This window comes from Poromitra crassiceps (genome assembly GCF_964638095.1).
Source record: "Poromitra crassiceps genome assembly, chromosome: 1".
Lineage (NCBI taxonomy): Eukaryota > Metazoa > Chordata > Actinopteri > Beryciformes > Melamphaidae > Poromitra > Poromitra crassiceps.
The window spans coordinates 120,100,410-120,121,259 of record NC_139623.1 but is presented as its reverse complement, the minus strand read 5'-3'; the positions used below and the strand labels follow the sequence as shown (position 1 = coordinate 120,121,259).

Here is a 20,850-nt window from a genome sequence, read left to right as displayed (position 1 = left end):
CATGCAGGGTGCCTACACACCATCGGGAGCAAGGAGGGTTAAGTGTCTTGCCCAACCGCCAGCCCTTGCGTCATTGGCCGACCCGCTCTACCTCCTGAGCTAAAGCCGCCCCCTCCTCTTAATCAATGTCACCAACGCGGACTCATGGATTCCTCAGATCATCCTCATGGAACTCCCAATCTTGTTACCCCTTTTTTCACCTAGCTAATTAGCTAGTATTCTCTGAACCTACGAACACTTAAAGATTACACTTTCTATTTCTTTTTGGACTCTACTTTTTACATTTTCAACTCTCTTCCCTGATCTTAGGATAATTTAAAAACTACATTTTTGTATCCCTTTTGTTGGACTCCTTTTTACATTTTCAATTTTCTGTTCTTTTGTAAATTTTATTTCCATATTAAACCATTTACAGAGTTTCATTATCTGAAACTCTGTAAATGGTTTAGCCCGGCATCTCTCGGCCTGTCTCGGAGGGGAGTCCCCGGATGGGGTCCATAGCTGGACCCCTACAGTACAACGACCTCACAAGGTTCCTCCTCAGCTAAGTCACTGAGGCAATCCATGTGGTGGATTGCCACCATATGGTGGAAAGGTTTTCTTGTGTTCACTGGGGGTGAGGGGGTACTGCTGTGTCCCGGCCTGGCCTTCTCTCCCACGCCTTATGTGTGTGGGGGCGGGGGGCATCGGTGCTCTCCATCACTGGTCGAGGGTTGCCGGTTGGTTTAGAATAGCTTAGGTAGGCGATAGATTAGCTACAGCCTAACTATAGGCTGACCTGTTATAGTGTTCAGGCAAAGATCAGACTGGAGCAGAATAGGACAGGCCAGACTAGGCTGTAGATTAGCTAGATCCCCTATGTCCCAGTTAGCTCTGGTTAATGTCTAGAGTAGTCAGTTTGTCTGATCTTCTCCCCCTTCCCCCCGCTCCTTCCCATCTTCTCCCTTCCTGTTCTCTCCTCTCCCACATTTCCCATTCCACTCCCCCCTTCTCTCTTTCCATGCTCTTTCCTCCCCCACATCCCACCGCTCTCCCCCCTCCCTTCTCCTGCTCTCTCCTCTTTCTCCCCTCCTCTGCTCCTTCTCCCCAATTTTTCCCCATTCCCTGCCACTTCCTGCTCTCCCCTCTCTCACATCCCCCCTGCTCTCCCTCCCCTGCACCCTCCCACCTCTCCTTCTCTGTTCTCTCCTCCCCCACATTTCGCATTTTCTCCCCATCTCCTCCCTCTCCCTGCCCTCTCCTCCCCCACATCCCCCTGCTCTCCCTCCCTCCTCCACTCTCCTGCTCTCTCTTCTTCCCCCCTTCCCCCACTACTCTAAAGCATAGTACACATTCTACTCCAAAGCATGGCACCCATTCTATCCCCTCCAATATTCCGCCACTATTTAAAGCATGGCACCCATTCTTCCCTAAAGCGAGGCACCCATAAGCTCTATATGTGAACATGTGTTTATTTGGCAAAGGGACTCACTACTAAAGGCTTGCAGCCAATTAAATTAGGCATAGTTTGGTTGCTAAGAAATCGACATATGTCCGTTTGCAAGATGTGTGTCTATATTTCTCTATCATATAATTGTTCGATGTGTTATTATTACTACTGTCATTTGTTAATGTTGTGTCAGCCCTCCTTTCCCTGTTCTCTCCATATAGTCTCCCATACTCCTCTTTACTCCCATACTCTTCCATATGCTCTCTCCTCTCCCACATTTCCCATTCTCTCCCCAGCTCCTCCCTCCCCCTGCTCTCTTCTCCCCCACACACCCCCCGCTCCCCCCCTTTCCCCTCTCCTGCTCTCTCCTCTTGCTACTTCCCCACCTCCTATACCCTCCAACATTTCCCATTCCCTCCCCATCCCATCACTCTCTCACATTCCCCCTGCTCTCCTCCCTTCTCCTGCTCTCTCCTCTGCTCTATCCTTCATTTCTATATTTTCTATATTTCTCTATCAATTGTTCAAAATGTTATCTTTATTCTGTATATTCTTGCTACTGTTGTGTCAGCTAGAATTAGCTAGACATATTTTCTGTGAAGCCCTCTGAGACATGCTTGTGAATTAGGGCTAGGCTATATAAATAAACTTGACTTGACTTGACTTGACTTGACAGTTAGTATAACCTTACATATAGAAAATGAACATAACAAGCAACCAACCTGGCTTGCATCAGCCAGTTATAGAGCTAAAATAACGTTAGCTAACTTATCCGAGAGCAGAGATATGGCTAACGTTAGCTAAGCTAACGTTAACGTTAGCTACATTAAGTTAGCAGTTTTCAACAGCTAGCCTAATGTTAGTTGCATGCAAACCAATATGCAATGTTAAAACTACCTAACATCATCTCGCAAATATAATTTTGTTCACTTAGCGTACCCCATGAATGCTGCTCCAGCTCCCTCTTCAATCGGTTGCTCTCTGACCATATTATGCTCAGACTCTCCGAGCTTCCTGTCTGTGATGGAAGCTGTCATCAAGGCCGGAGGAGGTCCGTGTTTACAAGATAACAATTTATTTTCTTTATTTTTGTCGTCATTATTATCAACCATTAATCCCCCTGGCATGTTTGTGATTGTGAACATTTTGATTAAACTGGTAGCCTAATACCCAAAGTATTCTGGATACCAGTGTAAGGCTCCTTCGTGCAATAAAGTTTAGTTTTTTTAAGGGGGGGGTGGTCAACAAGACAAGTCTGAAAGTGGCCAATCATAAGAGGGCCAGAGGCCTGCCTTGGTTTCCGCCCACAATTGTCAAAAATCAAAACAACCACAAGCCAATGCTATGAGTGAGCTTGTTAGAATTCAAAATCCCTTCTACCAACACTCCATTACTGTATGAAGTCCGGACCGTGCCTGGTAAATCAGGGCAGGGTATTTACCGGTTTTACTCTTCTAGACATGAGGCATCTTTGTTTCTATAGCCTACATGGGCAAATGTTCAGTGTTTTTGGCTGAGTAGAGCGGGGGGATGGGCTTACGTGTGTTGCACAGTGCTGCTGCCTGCTGCACAGAGAGACAGAGCGCAGAAAGGAACAGAATATAGGCTTCAATTCTCTGCTCTGGATCTAAATAAATGTTTTAATGCATTTATAGTATACTCTTTATAGCTCTATAGTCTATATTTATTCCAATGTTCTCATTAAAAGATCGACTTTGCAGCGGGAATATGCCTATTTGTTTGGCATTCAACAGACACCTCATTCTGGGCGAGCTTGGACGCATCGTTATTGAAACACAGACAACATCCACGCTCCTATCTGCATTTGCGGACACAAATATGAGCCAATACTTCTTCGACATTGCCTTGATGAGAAAACAATGCAGCTTAAAACGTGCGGGCATTCGGTAATAAACTCATGACAGTGGAGAGAGGAGTGTGAGCGCCGCATGCAGCTTCTCTCTCTCCCTCCTATTGTCCTATCCTATCACAATTCTCAAACAAATTAAAACATGTCGGATTTAGTGTTATAAAATCAGCAGAAACAGATTTTAAAAGATCAGAACGAAAATGTGTTGCTGTTGAACGAATTGCCACTTTAAAGAGCGCACATCACTCACCCGCCCACGTCCATGGAGAGAGGAGTGTGTGGCTTCTCTCATCTCCCACCTGGCTGTCCTGATCAAAGCATCCTACTAAATGCACACAATGTCACCCAATGTAATGCAGTAACATCTCCTTGTTGCATTTTCAAATTGGCAGATGGGGGGGGAAAGAAACGATTCAACTTTTACTTGTTTACTCACCAATTTGGCTCTCTTCCAAATAATCCAGCCACGTAACTACTTCCATTCATGAAATTAAATTGCACGGGGACATTAACACATTCACTGCCAGCCTTTTTTTTTTTACTGTAGGTAGGTTCTGCCAGAGGGTTTTTTTGAGGATTCTGGCTCATTTTACAAGAGCCGAGGATTATTTTCTGCTTGGACTTTGTGAACACAAACTTCACAAAAGTACTAATAGAATGTGTGCTTTCTCTGTCTAAAAGAGTTAGTTTGTAGAGTTAGTAGTTATGTAGATATTAGCCGTTGAGTACAGCATGGTTTCAGCGTCTGAGAGTGAAAGCTGAGGTAATCGCAGTTTTGTGAAATTCAATCAAACAGGCAGAACAGTCACTTTAACCATTTATTTTTGGCATCAGTGAGAGATCAGACATCTAAACAATATAGTTCTGAACGCCCTCTCCTTCAAACTCCTCCCTCCGTGGGCGTGTCTGGTGGCTTTCAGCAGCTTTTGTCACAAGCGAGTGTTCTGCTGCTGCTGCTGCTGCTGCTGCTGCTGCTGCGAGTTTGAGCAGCCTCCCTCCCTGGCAGCGAGTGTGGATAGGGCTCACTTGTTTCTTGGGTTTGAGAGCTTTGATGAAGCTTTGTGCGATTCTAGGCTTTATGCTGCGTGTTTCAAAGTGTGTTTTCCACCCAGTCTATTTTTGGAATCCCCCACCGCCAGCTCCCAGCGCGATAATGCGCGAAAGTGAAAGCGTTTTCGCCAATCCATTTTACAGTAGAGAATGGTTTCCTCGCGCGTTACCCTACAGTTTTGGCTCTGCTTTTCCTAGTGTGGAGAGCACTGTCGCCACTTAGTGGGTCCGTGGAATGGGTTGTACACATTCGCTGACTCCAATATTTTTATAGGAGACGTGGGGAGCGTTGATCCACGTCCCACTGTCAAAAAAAAAAAAAAAAAAAATTTAAGCCGAGATAACTCGTCATTGGCAGTGAACCGTTGGATTCTGTAAGCCGAGATAACTCATCAATGGCAGTGAACGTGTTAATGATTTGTAAAAGTGCCATTTACATGTAACCACCCGCCCGCTCACGGCGGAACATGGAGCTACAGCCGCTCTGCCAGCAATGCGAACCTAAATACTAGGGGCTCGCGTGGTAATGTTCCGCGCTCGCAAGCACGCTCTTAGCGGATAATTGTTTCTAAACATGCAGGCCGACCGGCTAGCATCTGGCTATGTTCAAGAATTCACTGCATGTTTAGAAATGGCTCTAGTGATGTCATCAAGCAGTGCTCGAGTTGGCAAAAAGCTAAAATGTTCTTCATCATTCTAGCAAATCGAGGTAAATTTCAGACTTGAAAGCCGTGTCCTGTCTTGTCTGAGGTGAAATGCAAATGAACTAGAGTCATATGATCAAATGTGTCATGTCCTCTTTAAAGCCACATTATGTACAGTAGTTTTTTTCTATTTTGGGAGAACTGTTCCCCGACAGTTAGATGCTAATAATGGTACACTTCCCTGTCATATGCTGGCCGCAGCTAAAAATGCAACAGTCATGTCTGATGTCAAGGAGATAGTTTATGTGATAAATACCAGCATGCTTTTTCTATGGACTAGTAGGCCACATGTGAATGGAATATTTGAGTTCTGAAATGCATCTCAGAATTCTCAGAATAAAGAATTCTGAGTTTAAAGTCAGAATTCTTTCCCTTTCATTTTGAGAAAGCACCCGATTTTAAGGTTTTAGGTAATTTGGAATTAGAATAAGATGAACATACTATTTTATTTACCTTTTATTATTACCCACCTACAAATGTAGCTTCTGGGGCCATATTGATCATTCAGTGTTCCTTTTTAGCATACGTCATGACCTACATTTACCCTGTAATCTAGAGGTGCTGTGGCTTGGGAAAGAGGGACAGACAGACAGAGAGAGAGAGAGAGAGAGAGACACACACACACACACACACACACACACACACACACACACACACACACACACACACACACTCACACACACACACACACACACACACACACACACACACACACACACACACACACACACACACACACACACACACACACACACACACACACACACACACACACAGAGAGAGGCAGAGAGAGAGGGGCAGAGAGAGAGAGAGAAAGCAATACTAGAGAAAACAAAGAGAGGTCACGTTTTAGTGTGAGATTGAAAAGAGACTACAACATGGTGTAATCCCTTTGGCTAGAGTTGCTGACAGGGGATAACCCTTTAACAACGACAACCCCCCCCCCCCCCCCCCCATCCGTCTCCCTCTCCTGTCCCGCCCTCCATCTTTCTCCATCCCCGACTAACTGACTGACTGGCAGGACTGTTACTATGCCCCTAAAGATACCTGCTTCCTCTCACAAACAGGCCAGCAGCAGCAGCAGCAGCAGCGCCTAAACCAGCACTAAGGACCAGTAAATCCTTGAATCACTCTTCATTTGATCTTCACAGAAGCAGTACGCAGGACCAGACAAAGACGAAAGGTCAGTGGATTTGTGTGTGATGGGACACATACCATGCTTCCACTTGGGATGAAGGCCCACTTGGTGTCATCGTGGATGTGTGGTTGTTGGCGGCCATGTTTGTGTGGTATGAAGTGGATAACCTTTGTCTGGGAGGCTATTATTATGTGACATTTTACAATTGTCCAGACTGCCATTGGCTCACATAGTGATACCCAGTATTTTGTGATATGTAAACAAGTGTTACTATGAAACTGACAAGCATGTGCTCAATGTCAGTGGCCTGCATGTTTTTACATTATCTTCTACTCATCACTTTCTACTGCATAAATATAAATAAAACATAGTAGCTGTTCCCATATCAGAAGAATGGCAAAAAATCTACAGTACTCTCTTCTGGATGCCAAAGGTACCGGCATTTTAATTAGAATACACAAAGTATAGTAATTTTTTAGGCCTATAGATGTTTTGCTACATAAGCAACCAACATATTTTCAGGTGTTCTTCCAGTCATTGATGCAACCTCACAGTATTTAAACAGAGTGTATATTTGTACCTGCAGGTACAAATAGACATCTCGTAACGGCTAGGCTATTTACACCCTATGGAGGTAGTGCACTGCAGCAATGCCGACACACACTACATCAATGTATCTGTAAAATAGTTGATCTTCAGCAGCGGTTGCAAGCATTTTTTTGTGATTAAGGGGCCCTTTACACGAGGACAGTTTCTGAAAGAAACGACACAATAGCGTTTCCTTCACACCTTTTCCTTCACACCTTCTCCCTGTTTACATGAGCGCTGTTGAATTTTTAAAACGCCGTAATGTACATGCCAGGTCGCTAGGTGGCAGTGTGATCACCTTATTCTTTGCCCATACAAGGACGCTTACTGCATGACGTAATTTCGCTTTAAACGCGGAAGTAGAGTACACTTTCCGCAGTCATTTAGACTTGCCAAAAAGCTTTTTTCAAGCTAAAAAACCCCCAAACTGTTAAAGTTTTAATATTTGTTGGGTGAGAATGTAACATATATGTGACCAGTTTATCAGAATAACGCCTATTGGAAATCTTTAACGAGCAGCGAGGACCGGGAGCGCTGACTGTGGTCTGTCACCACTGCTACTGGCAGTGAGAAAACACTGTCGACTGCTTTTGTAACTAACGTTAAATGCCGACCGGGTACAGCCATCGGCTCCTCGCAGCAGTAACGCTATGAACATACAACTGAAGTTGGCCGCAGTGTAGCTTCTGAGTGTTGCCAAACTTCATTCATACTGACATTTTATTTGGTTGCCAACTCGCGCACGGCATCGCGTGTGTCGCCTGTGCAGGCACGTCAGAGTTTCTGAAATGTGCCGTTCCAAAGTGATTACATGGAGCGCTCAGCGGGGAGCGTCACCAAGAATTTCACTCTGGAGGGTGGTTTTAAAATGTGTCGTTTCCTAAGCGCGAATTCGCCGTCGCCGTCTTAACGGGAGGCACTAACGATACAATAATTCCCCGTTTCCATAGGAAACCATCCTCGTGTAAAGTGCCCCTAAATGACTCAATAATTAACTTTGCGAGACAAACGTGAATTTGTTGTGAACTTTCCTCTGGATATGCGAGACTAACCTTAATTGATGATTTAAGGTAACGTTTGGGCGCTCAAGACTTTTGATAAGTGTCACTCCACACTCAGTGGAGGGTAAACGCATGTAAACATTGTTTATGCACCTTTTTCAATACAACATAGCTCACCTGAATAAGATCATTTATGCACAAGCCGACTGTGCGCCCTGCGCCGTGCTCCCCAGGGAGAGCGAGCCAGTGAGGTCGGTGTCTTTCTCAAGCTGCCTCTCCGACCAAGGCAGCCAGAACCCGCTCCTCGGACACTATACACCCGCCTGCCCCTCAAACAACTACCCAGACTGAGGCTAGCTGTGTGTCTGACTGAGGTACCATAATATCAGAAGTAAGACTGAGGTACAATAATATCAGAAGTAAATCAATACAGTTTGAATGCAGTAGCGATGCGCATTTGGCGACCTGATCGAGCGCACTTGGTGATCTGAACGCCACTTGGTTAAACATGTTTGGGGGAAATAGACTCAGGTTCTTGAGGACCAACTCACCTGGGAGATTTCAAACTATTTCGGACCGATTTCTGGCCTACCTTGACGAGGTTAGGGATGATGGGTGATTCGCCCGGCCGGTCTTTCTCCCTCGTGTGGGATCCCACTCATTTATATATGTATATATATATTTACAAGCATAATTTATATATATTTACAAGCTGTAGGCTATGTAACTGGTGGCACTAGTGTATGTATGTTTTTTCTTTCTTTTCTTTTCTTGTATCTGAGTTTGTTCGTTTTTTAGTTTTTCTGTGTTCTAAAAAATTTAAATTGCTAAATAAAATATACATAAAAAAAACATGTTTGGGGGAAATGGATGCTAACATAACATTTTATAATTGAAGAGTGAATCACTTGGTGTAATTTCATGAACAAAACATCAATGATTTCCCTCTGACCAAGGTTAAGGTGCAAGTTGGACCTTAGGTCCTATAAGCCAGTACGCACAGATCTCTCTCTCCCTCTCTCTCTCTCTCTCCCTCTGTATTCTGGGAAAGACAACTAAACTTGTGAACCTGTGATATGAAATGCAGTAAGATTAGGGAATTAAGAAAGATTAAGGATTAGGGCATGGTTTCGTGCTTTTGTGCAAAGTCCCTTATGAACAGAAAAATTGTGCTGGGAAAAAGTATTTGTAAAGTCCTGCTATAACAGCCTCCACCAGGCTGCAAAACAGATCAACTCAAAACTTTCAATACATTAATTTAATATTGATTGTTGTTCACTTAGGCATAGTTATTTGTACCCCACTCTCTTAGAAGAAATGGTTATATATAGAACCTTTAAGGGTTGGCATACATTTGGAACCCTCAAAAAGATTATATATAAGACACACCAGTACAACAAATAAGTAGTCTGCACCAGTACAACAAATACGTAGTCCACACCAGTACACAAAATAAACAAGAACAAAGTTCACCCAACAAAATAAACCACGATGATGATGATGATGATGATGATGATTCTGATTCTACAATCAATAAGAAAAAACTGTCAATAATTCAGCTCTTGATTTTAACAGCAATAATACCGTATTCCTGTGTGTGTGTGTGTGTGTGTGTGTGTGTGTGTGGGGGGGGGGGGTCGTCTGAACCTCTCTCTGAACATTTAGTTATATTAAAATATAAAATACATTCAAAAAGAATCTGAATTGGGGTGTAAATAGCCACATGAGCTATTTAGACCCGCATACATATAGCCACATCAGCTATTTACACCTGGCTGTAAACATAGTAAAACCGAATAATTACATGTAATCTGCCCAAATATGTTTGAAACTCCCGGAGAAGGTATGATACTGTTTATAAAATACAGATGAAGCTATGGTCATTTTAAAGCCTCAGCGTTAAATGCTTTCAGCTGTGAGACCAAACCATCCCTCCCTTCTATTCATCATCTACCTCTCGGTCACATCTTCAGGAAATACGGCATCTATTTTCACTGTTACGCGGATGACACCCAGCTCTACCTCTCCACCAAACCCACTTCCACTCTCCCGCCCACCTCCCTTTCCGACTATTTACTGGAAATCAAATCCTGGTTCGCATCCAACTTCCTCAAACTTAACAGCAAAAAAACTGAGGTTCTCCTTGTCGGCTCCAAGTCCACTCTGGCTAAACCTGACAATTTCTCTCTCACCATTGACAACTCCACAGTCCCCCCCTCCCCCCAAGTTAAGAGTCTGGGTGTCATCCTCGACAGCACTCTATCCTTCCAAGCTCACATCAACAACATCACTCGGTCCGCCTACCTCCACCTTCGCAATATCAATCGTCTCTGCCCATCACTTACACCCAACAGCACCGCCATCCTCGTTCACGCCCTGGTCACATCCCGCATTGACTATTGCAACTCCATCCTCTTCGGTCTTCCTCACAAATGTCTCCGCAAACTCCAACTGGTTCAAAACTCAGCCGCCCGTATCATTACCAGAACCCCTTCCACTCAGCATATCACTCCCGTTCTTCAACAGCTCCACTGGCTCCCTGTTAAATACCGGATTGACTACAAAATTCTGCTTCTCACCTTCAAGGCCCTTCACAATCTTGCGCCTCCATATCTCTCTGAACTCACACTTACACTCCCTCCTGTGCTCTCCGATCCTCCTCTGCTTTCCAACTCTCCACCCTCTGCCCGGCTGACCACCATGGGGTCCAGAGCCTTCAGCCGCTCTGCCCCCCATCTCTGGAACAAAACATCCGACACCTTGACTCTCTCTCCATCTTCAAATCACACCTGAAAACTGGCCTATTCTCTGTACTAATTATTTTACTTACTTGTTGTTTTTAAATTATATTTTGTATTTTATGCCTTGATTATTGCTGCTTGTTTTAACCATGTCTGTACGGTGTCCTTGAGAGCCTTCAAAGGCATCCATAAATAAAATGCATTATTATTATTATTATTACTATTATCCCCAGCTGAACCACCAAGAGACCAACAACACAACCATCACCAGCTGAACCACCAAGGTACCAACAACACAACCATCCCCAGCTGAACCACCAAGGGACCAACAACACAACCATCCCCAGCTGAACCACCAAGGGACCAAAAACACAACCATCCCCAGCTGAACCACCAAGGGACCAACAACACAACCATCCCCAGCTGAACCACCAAGGGACCAACAACACAACCATCCCCAGCTGAACTAAGGTACCAACAAGGCAACGGAGCGGCCGCATCATGATGGAGAGTGACAGAGAGCTGTCGGCCATGGTGCAGGAGCTGTGGGACAATGACATCAACAGACTCAAACCTGGAAAAGACTATAGGATCTCTCTCCAGGTACACACACACACACACACACACACACACACACACACACACACACGCATGCAGTTCATTGTAACTACCAAACCATATAATGTACCTGTTTATGCCAAACAAATTAAAGGCAGATGGTAAAATGCCTTCCATCATATCCTCTTTCAGTAAACTGAATGAGTCTGACCTATTGTCTTTCAGTAAAGTGAAAGAGTCTGACCTCTTGTCTTTCAGTAAAGTGAAAGTCTGACCTCTTGTCTTTCAGTAAAGTGAACGAGTCTGACCTCTTGTCTTTCAGTAAAGTGAAAGAGTCTGACCTCTTGTCTTTCAGTAAAGTGAAAGAGTCTGACCTCTTGTCTTTCAGTAAAGTGAAAGAGTCTGACCTCTTGGCTTTCAGTAAAGTGAAAGAGTCTGACCTCTTGTCTTTCAGTAAAGTGAAAGAGTCTGACCTCTTGTCTTTCAGTAAAGTGAAAGTCTGACCTCTTGTCTTTCAGTAAAGTGAAAGAGTCTGACCTCTTGGCTTTCAGTAAAGTGAAATAGTCTGACCTCGTGCCTTTCAGTAAGGTGAAAGAGTCTGACCTCTTGTCTTTCAGTAAAGTGAAAGAGTCTGACCTCTTGTCTTTCAGTAAAGTGAAAGAGTCTGACCTCTTGTCTTTCATTAAAGTGAACGAGTCTGACCTCTTGTCTTTCAGTAAAGTGAAAGAGTCTGACTTCTTGGCTTTAAGTAAAGTGAATGAGTCTGACCTCTTGTCTTTCAGTAAAGTGAACGAGTCTGACCTCTTGTCTTTCAGTAAAGTGAACGAGTCTGACCTCTTGGCTTTAAGTAAAGTGAATGAGTCTGACCTCTTGTCTTTCAGTAAAGTGAACGAGTCTGACCTCTTGGCTTTCAGTAAAGTTAATGAGTCTGACCTCTTGTCTTTCAGTAAGGTGAAAGAGTCTGACCTCTTGTCTTTCAGTAAAGTGAAAGTCTGACCTCTTGGCTTTCAGTAAAGTGAAAGAGTCTGACCTTGTGTCTTTCAGTAAAGTGAAAGAGTCTGACCTCTTGGCTTTCAGTAAAGTGAAAGAGTCTGACCTCTTGTCTTTCAGTAAAGTGAAAGAGTCTGACCTCTTGGCTTTCAGTAAAGTGAACGAGTCTGACCTCTTGGCTTTCAGTAAAGTGATAAAGTCTGACCTCTTGTCTTTCAGTAAAGTAAAATAGTCTGACCTCTTGGCTTTCAGTAAAGTGAACGAGTCTGACCTCTTGGCTTTCAGTGAAGTGAAAGAGTCTGACCTCTTGTCTTTCAGTAAAGTGATCAAGTCTGACCTCTTGTCTTTCAGTAAAGTAAAAGAGTCTGACCTCTTGGCTTTCAGTAAAGTGAAAGAGTCTGACCTCTTGTCTTTCAGTAAAGTGAAAGAGTCTGACCTCTTGGCTTTCAGTAAAGTGAACGAGTCTGACCTCTTGTCTTTCAGTAAAGTGAAAGAGTCTGACCTCTTGGCTTTCAGTAAAGTGAACGAGTCTGACCTCTTGGCTTTCAGTAAAGTGATCAAGTCTGACCTCTTGTCTTTCAGTAAAGTAAAAGAGTCTGACCTCTTGTCTTTCAGTAAAGTGAATGAGTCTGACCTCTTGTCTTTCAGTAAAGTGAAAGAGTCTGACCTCTTGTCTTTCAGTAAAGTAAAAGAGTCTGACCTCTTGGCTTTCAGTAAAGTGAACGAGTCTGACCTCTTGTCTTTCAGTAAAGTGAAAGAGTCTGACCTCTTGTCTTTCAGTAAAGTGAAAGAGTCTGACCTCTTGTCTTTCAGTAAAGTGAAAGAGTCTGACCTCTTGTCTTTCAGTAAAGTGAAAGAGTCTGACCTCTTGTCTTTCAGTAAAGTGAAAGAGTCTGACCTCTTGGCTTTCAGTAAAGTGAAAGAGTCTGACCTCGTGCCTTTCAGTAAAGTGAAAGAGTCTGACCTCTTGTCTTTCAGTAAAGTGAAAGAGTCTGACCTCTTGTCTTTCAGTAAAGTGAAAGAGTCTGACCTCTTGGCTTTAAGTAAAGTGAATGAGTCTGACCTCTTGTCTTTCAGTAAAGTGAAAGAGTCTGACCTCTTGTCTTTCAGTAAAGTGAACGAGTCTGACCTCTTGGCTTCAAGTAAAGTGAATGAGTCTGACCTCTTGTCTTTCAGTAAGGAGAAAGAGTCTGACCTCTTGTCTTTCAGTAAAGTGAAAGAGTCTGATCACTTGTCTTTCAGTAAAGTGAAAGTCTGACCTCTTGTCTTTCAGTAAAGTGAACGAGTCTGACCTCTTGGCTTTCAGTAAAGTGAAAGTCTGACCTCTTGTCTTTCAGTAAAGTGAACGAGTCTGACCTCTTGTCTTTCAGTAAAGTGAAATAGTCTGACCTCTTGTCTTTCAGTAAAGTGAAAGTCGACACTACTGGCATGAGATGATACAGGCTAACAAGACTATTAGCATGAGATGATACAGGCTAAAGAGACTACTGGCATGAGATGATACAGGCTAACAAGGCTACTGGCATGAGATGATACAGGCTAACAAGGCTACTGGCATGAGATGATACAGGCTAACAAGACTACTGGCATGAGATGATACAGGCTAACAAGGCTACTGGCATGAGATGACACAGGCTAACAATACTACTGGCATGAGATGATACAGGCTAACAAGACTACTGGCATGAGATGATACAGGCTAACAAGGCTACTGGCATGAGATGATACAGGCTAACAAGGCTACTGGCATGAGATGATACAGGCTAACAAGACTACTGGCATGAGATGATACAGGCTAACAAGACTACTGGCATGAGATGATACAGGCTAACAAGGCTACTGGCATGAGATGATACAGGCTAACAAGACTACTGGCATGAGATGATACAGGCTAACAAGGCTACTGGCATGAGATGATACAGGCTAACAAGGCTACTGGCATGAGATGATACAGGCTAACAAGGCTACTGGCATGAGATGATACAGGCTAACAAGACTACTGGCATGAGATGATACAGGCTAACAAGACTACTGGCATTAGATACAGGCTGCCAGCACTAACAAGACTACTGGCATGAGATGATACAGGCTAACAAGACTACTGGCATGAGATGATACAGGTAACACGACTACTGGCATGAGATGATACAAGCTAACAAGACTACTGGCATGAGATGATACAGGCTATAAGACTACTGGCATGAGATGATACAGGCTAACAAAACTACTGGCATGAGATGATACAGGCTAACAAGACTACTGGCATGAGATGATACAGGCTAACAAGACTACTGGCATGAGATGATACAGGCTAACAAGACTACTGGCATTAGATACAGGCTGCCAGCACTAACAAGACTACTGGCATGAGATGATACAGGCTAACAAGACTACTGGCATGAGATGATACAGGTAACACGACTACTGGCATGAGATTATACAAGCTAACAAGACTACTGGCATGAGATGATACAGGCTATAAGACTACTGGCATGAGATAATACAGGCTATAAGACTACTTGCATGAGATGATACAGGCTATATATATATATATATATATATATATTTTTTTTTTTTTTTTTTTTTTTCGTAACGGGACAAGCCCCGTCTTTTATTGTCACACGAACACCACAATACATGCATGCGGCCACAACACACTCATGCTGACGGTGGCCGGTGAAAAGTGTCCTCTGCATTTAACCCATCCAGGCATGTCCTTTCCTCCGGGGGGCAGGCCAGGAGCAGCGGTCGCTTTCTCGTACAGCGCCCGGGGACCAACTTCGGATGTTGTCGTCACTGGTCGGATGACGATGACGATCTGATCTTCTGCATGTTTTTAGTGGGGGGGTTATATACGGAGGAACCCCCTGGGGGAGCACGGGGAGAACATGCAAACTCCACACAGAGAGAAAGGCCCTTACGACGAGATACCCCACCTGGGCAGTAGGCACTGAAGATATGGGGGGGAACACAACCAAAGCGCCCACAGTGTCCCAGGCGAGAATCGAACTCAGGACCTTCTGACTGTGAGGCGACAGCTCTACCACTGAGCCACCATAAGACTACTGGCAAGAGATGATACAGGCTATAAGACTACTGGCATGATATGATACAGGCTATAAGACTACTGGCAAGAGATGATACAGGCTATAAGACTACTGGCATGAGATGATACAGGCTATAAGACTACTGGCAAGAGATGATACAGGCTATAAGACTACTGGCATGAGATGATACAGGCTATAAGACTACTGGCAAGAGATGATACAGGCTATAAGACTACTGGCATGAGATGATACAGGCTATAAGACTACTGGCATGAGATGATACAGGCTAACAAGACTACTGGCATGAGATGATACAGGCTAACAAGACTACTGGCATGAGATGATACAGGCTAACAAGACTACTGGCATGAGATGATACAGGCTAACAAGACTACTGGCATTAGATACAGGCTACCAGCACTAACAAGACTACTGGCATGAGATTACATAACAAGACTAATGGCATTAGATACAGGCTACCAGCACTAACAAGACTACTGGCATGAGACGATACAGGCTGCAGCCGTCTCACTAACAACACTACTGGCATGAGAGGATATCGAAGGAATAACATTATAACATTTTGGGAGTCTTTTAATGTGACACAATGGCGAGGCAGACCCTATCCCAGTAGCATACAGTAACAGTTCCATTAGCTGAATGACAGTAACTGCCAAACATTATGGCAAAACAGAGTCATAGGCTGCAGCAGAGTGCAGCTACAGTGGAAGAGTAGAGCAGAGAGCTACAAACATAATGATTATGAATATACTGTGTTAAGTGGTGAGATTTTGGCTGTGTCAGGGAATCTATGTTTGATTTTGCTCGATAAAGCATAATTCTATATCAACTGACATATTTATTTATTATTATGTTTTCTCTGGAAGTATGACTAGGCTACTTGGTTTGGTCATTGGCCTTATGTAGCGGTAATGTATCCATACTGGCTCTGATTAAATGCAAAAGGTACTGTATTACTGGAAATGTAAATGAACTTTGGTTGAACAGCAATCAGCACGATTCAAAATTCAGTTTGAAATAAATTTGCCAGTAAACACATTAAAATATTATTACCTCATAAAGCACATGTAACCAATTACTGAAGTGAACATACATAAACTCCTGCTTGTAAAATCAGTCAGTCAAGTTTCAACAGCTGTGTTTGCTGCCTTGCTGTGTGTGTGACACAGGGCAAAGCTGGAGATGCCATGGCTGTCTGCGATGACAACGATGCAGGGGGGATTCCTCTGTTTACATTCGTCAATGAGAATATTTTCAAAAAGGATACTTTTTTAGGTAAGTGCACATGGGTTGAGAATTGATATGTTTTTTATTGGGGGTAGGCAGCATATACAGTAGATAAGGTTGTTAATCGTTTGGATTTTAACTATTCTTCATCATCACCATCATGCTTATACAGAAAAATATGTATATTTATATATTAGCCATTAGCCTACACAAGTCATATTCACTGATATTCATATTATCATAACATTGCTTGTCATTTATTATGAACTTTTGCAAACATCAACAGTTCATCATTTTTGTATAAAATGTAAAATTAACACTTATAGCTGTTCGTGTCCGCCACTAACACATTCACTGCCAGCCATTTTTTTTTTACTGTAGGTAGCTTCTGCCAGAGGTTTTTTTTGAGGATTCTGGCTCATCTTTCAAGACCCGAGGATTCTTTTCTGCTAAGATGTTGTGAACACAAAATATCTCAAAAGAACTAATAGAATGTGTGCTTTCTCTGTCTAAAAGAGTTAGTTTGTAGAGTTAGTAGTTATGTAGGCATTAGCACTTGAATACAGCATGGTTTCAGCATCTGAAAATTTAAGCTGAGATAAATAGCTTTTTGTGAAATTCGATAGAACAGTCACTTTAACCATTCATTTTTGGCATCAGTAAGACGTCAGACATCTAAACAATAGTTTTGAACAGTAATTTCCTCCATAACAGCAGGAAACCCCCCTCTACTTCAAACTCCTCCCTCCGTGTGTGTTCTTCTTGGCTGCAGCGGGCGTGTCACAAGCGAGTTGCTGCTGCTGCTGCTCCTGTCTGCTGGCGGCCGCTGGGCAAGTCTGGATAAGCTCGCTCGTTTCTTGGGGTTTCGGTTGAGAAACCCCAAGAAACGGGGTTTCTTTTGCGATTCTGGTCTTATTTATGCTGCGTGTTTCAAAGTGTGTTGCACCCATAATCTATTATGCAAATTTGCAATCCCCCACCGCCAGCAATCAGCGCGAAAGCGAAAGCGTTTTCGCCAATCCATTTTACAGTATGAGAATGGTTTCATCGCGCGTTCCCCTGCAGTTTTGGCTCGGCTTTTTCTAGAATGGAGAGCACTGTCGCCACTTAGTGGGTCGGTGGAATGGGTTGTACACGTTCGGTGGCTTCAATATTTATATAAGAGATGTAAAAGGGTTAGATCAACGTCCCACCGTCAATTTTTTTTTTTTTTTTTTTTGGACGTATTAACACGTCATTGGCAGTCAACCGTTGGATTTTTTTTGACGTATCAACACGTCATTGGCAGTGAACGTGTTAATATGTTCGGGTGGGAACTCTGATTTTATGTATGTTCTGCATGCAAAATTGTTTAGGAATCAATAAGCAGAATTGATTCCTTTTCGAATCCTTTGGAGTTTTGATTCCTTTGGAATCTGAATTTTGGAAGTTCTCGATGCCAAACCCTATGTAGGGTGCCTATGTATCTGAACAGAAGCTGCAAGAATCACCAGTCAAGAGTGAGTGATCCTTCTTGGAGAGTTCATGTATACGTTCTGTGGCTTAGCACCTGTTTCTGGGGCCTACAAGTTGATTCCCTGAATGGGACACCAGTCCTCTTACAGCTGCTTACACAACTGTACCATCAGAATATTTGGATTGACACCATAATCCCTTCATACATTCCTCTGCACTGTTTCCTCACTTGATACTATCCTCCCCATCTGCTCATCATCTCCTTATGACGAGCACCAGCAGCGTGTTTGGTAATCATTCACCGAGCATGCAGAGTGCACTGTGGGGAGCGCCTCATCGCGGGGAGATGCCATCCTTCACTCCTCTTCCCGATGATAACTGCAAGGGCACAGCTCCTAACCCCTAACCCTCTTCCACATGATAACTGCAAGGACACAGCTCCTAACCCCTAACCCTCTTCCACATGATAACTGCAAGGGCACAGCTCCTAACCCCTAACCCTCTTCCACATGATAACTGCAAGGGCACAGCTCCTAACCCCTAACCCCCTTCCACATGATAACTGCAAGGACATAGCTCCTAACCCCTAACCCTCTTCCCCATGATAACTGCAAGGACACAGCTCCTAACCCCTAACCATCTTCCCCATGATAACTGCAAGGACACAGCTCCTAACCCCTAACCCTCTTCCCCATGATAACTGCAAGGGCACATATCCTAACCCCTAACCCTCTTCCCCATGATAACTGCAAGGACACAGCTCCTAACCCCTAACCATCTTCACCATGATAACTGCAAGGACACAGCTCCTAACCCCTAACCATCTTCCCCATGATAACTGCAAGGACACAGCCCCTAACCCCTAACCCTCTTCCCCATGATAACTGCAAGGGCACATATCCTAACCCCTAACCCTCTTCCACATGATAACTGCAAGGACACAGCTCCTAACCCCTAACCCTCTTCCCCATGATAACTGCAAGGACACAGCCCCTAACCCCTAACCCTCTTCCCCATGATAACTGCAAGGGCACATATCCTAACCCCTAACCCTCTTCCCCATGATAACTGCAAGGGCACAGCTCCTAACCCTAACCCTCTTCCCCATGATAACTGCAAGGACACAGCTCCTAACCCCTAACCCTCTTCCCCATGATAACTGCAAGGGCACAGCTCCTAACCCTAACCCTCTTCCCCATGATAACTGCAAGGACACAGCCCCTAACCCCTAACCCTCTTCCCCATGATAACTGCAAGGGCACATATCCTAACCCCTAACCCTCTTCCCCATGATAACTGCAAGGACACATGAGCTCCTAACCCCTAACCCTCTTCCCCATGATAACTGCAAGGACACATGAGCTCCTAACCCCTAACCCTCTTCCCCATGATAACTGCAAGGACACAGCTCCTAACCCCTAACCCTCTTCCCCATGATAACTGCAAGGGCACATCTACTTCTGCCTGTTTTTCTTTTGATGTATTAATTTGTTTATGTAGCAGAGCAGTCTGGTGAAAACCTTGCATCTCCAACATGTTTACTTTTCAGGAACTAGGAAACACAGCCTTGTTTTAAACTATTGACTATGTCTTTGGGAGTTTATCCAATAGGGTTTGAAAAGCCCATAAGATAAAATAAGATAACAAGACTTTTTCAAGAGTGTCTATCCCGTGTTTCTGCAGCCTTCATCTCCCTGCTGGATAACTATGTGAGTGACACCGGAGAGCCAGAAATTGTGACTCCAGAGGAAGAGGCAGAGAACCACAAGTTCCTGGACGCCATCATCCAGACTCCTACCATGAAGGTACCTGTGCTGGCTTTTACAGACAAACCTCTCCCATACAGGCAGATTTCCACCACAGCACCAAGAGAGCTAATCAGGCCTCCCATGATTGTTTAAATATTCACACAATACTATCAAAGTGACTCCCGCAATGCAGTCTCCCCCCATCAAGACTTTTGACATTTGTCTCAGTCCTCAAAGTCACAGGAAGGGGGGGGGGGGGGGGGGGTATAAATCAAAATCAAAATCCAAGTATCTCATAACAAGAATGCAGATCCAAACAACTGATAACCACAGGCCCTATGCATGTAGGTGGTGAATATAAAAAGTGTAAGAAAAGGTTAAAGAAAATGTCTTAACTTATACTTATATCAAGTTATTTTCTGTTTCCAGATAGCTCACAAATACCTGGTGAAGAAGAACCTCTCTCCGGAGGATGAAACCGGCTTCAAGGAGCAGCTTTACAGGATCTGGTTTGAACTTTATGCCAGGAGAGGATCCAGCAGGTGAGGGGAAGCTTGCTTGCCACCAAAACACCACTTGTCCGGTGGAATTTACGACAGTGACAAAGGATAACTGGCTTATCTTATTAAGTGTGTGGTGCTGTGTAGCTCATTCTGCACCGCACTGCACGGTTGCTGTTAGTGGAACTTACCCATACCAAAAATGTGTTCATTCACACTACTATTCACCTTATGTAGCCCCGTCCACTTGACCCGTTTGTGTTACGACTTCCTGTTCCTGTTTTACCTGGTCAAACCAGAGATCGTCTCTCTGGTCAGAGCTAGTAACTTACTGGAAGCAGGCTGCGGGGATCAGCTCTGCCACAGGAAGTGTGAACACAATCGGTTCCGATTGTGTTCACACTTGTTCGTCTCTCAAGCCAGCGGGTGTAACATAGCTCCAAAGTCGGCAAAGTTTTTGACAAATGTAAATGGCCATGACTATACTCAATTGGGTCCCTTGACCTCTCACATCAAAATATCTGAATGAAATTGATCTAATTAGAACCACATGAGTCTTTACAGCCATGTCTGACATAATGTCAGCTACATGTTTCTAAAGACAGTGTTCTGCATGCAGTGAAAATGTTATTCTTGCCTTTTTTTGTTTCTCTATTTCTGCAGACTGTGGTGCCAAAACTGTAATGGAATTGCATAATTTGGGTATGGCTACAAAGCTGAGACTCCTGTGAATCCAAAGAGCACAATCACATTAATGTTGATGAAATATGGCCTCATAGTAAC

At 43.9% G+C, this 20,850-nt stretch overlaps 1 protein-coding gene across 1 annotated transcript in view; it reads left to right on the top strand.

The window, feature by feature from the left end:
• Positions 1–11,022: 11,022 nt before the first annotated feature.
• endou2 (endonuclease, polyU-specific 2) overlaps positions 11,023–20,850 on the top strand; it is a gene marked incomplete at both ends in the record, with an annotated part of 29,545 nt that continues 19,717 nt past the window's right edge. The window contains 4 exons of the mRNA XM_083632781.1: positions 11,023–11,124; positions 16,307–16,412; positions 19,503–19,624; positions 19,997–20,109. Of these exons, the coding sequence (XP_083488907.1) occupies positions 11,023–11,124; positions 16,307–16,412; positions 19,503–19,624; positions 19,997–20,109 (443 nt within the window). The remainder of the gene's footprint in view (positions 11,125–16,306; positions 16,413–19,502; positions 19,625–19,996; positions 20,110–20,850) is intronic.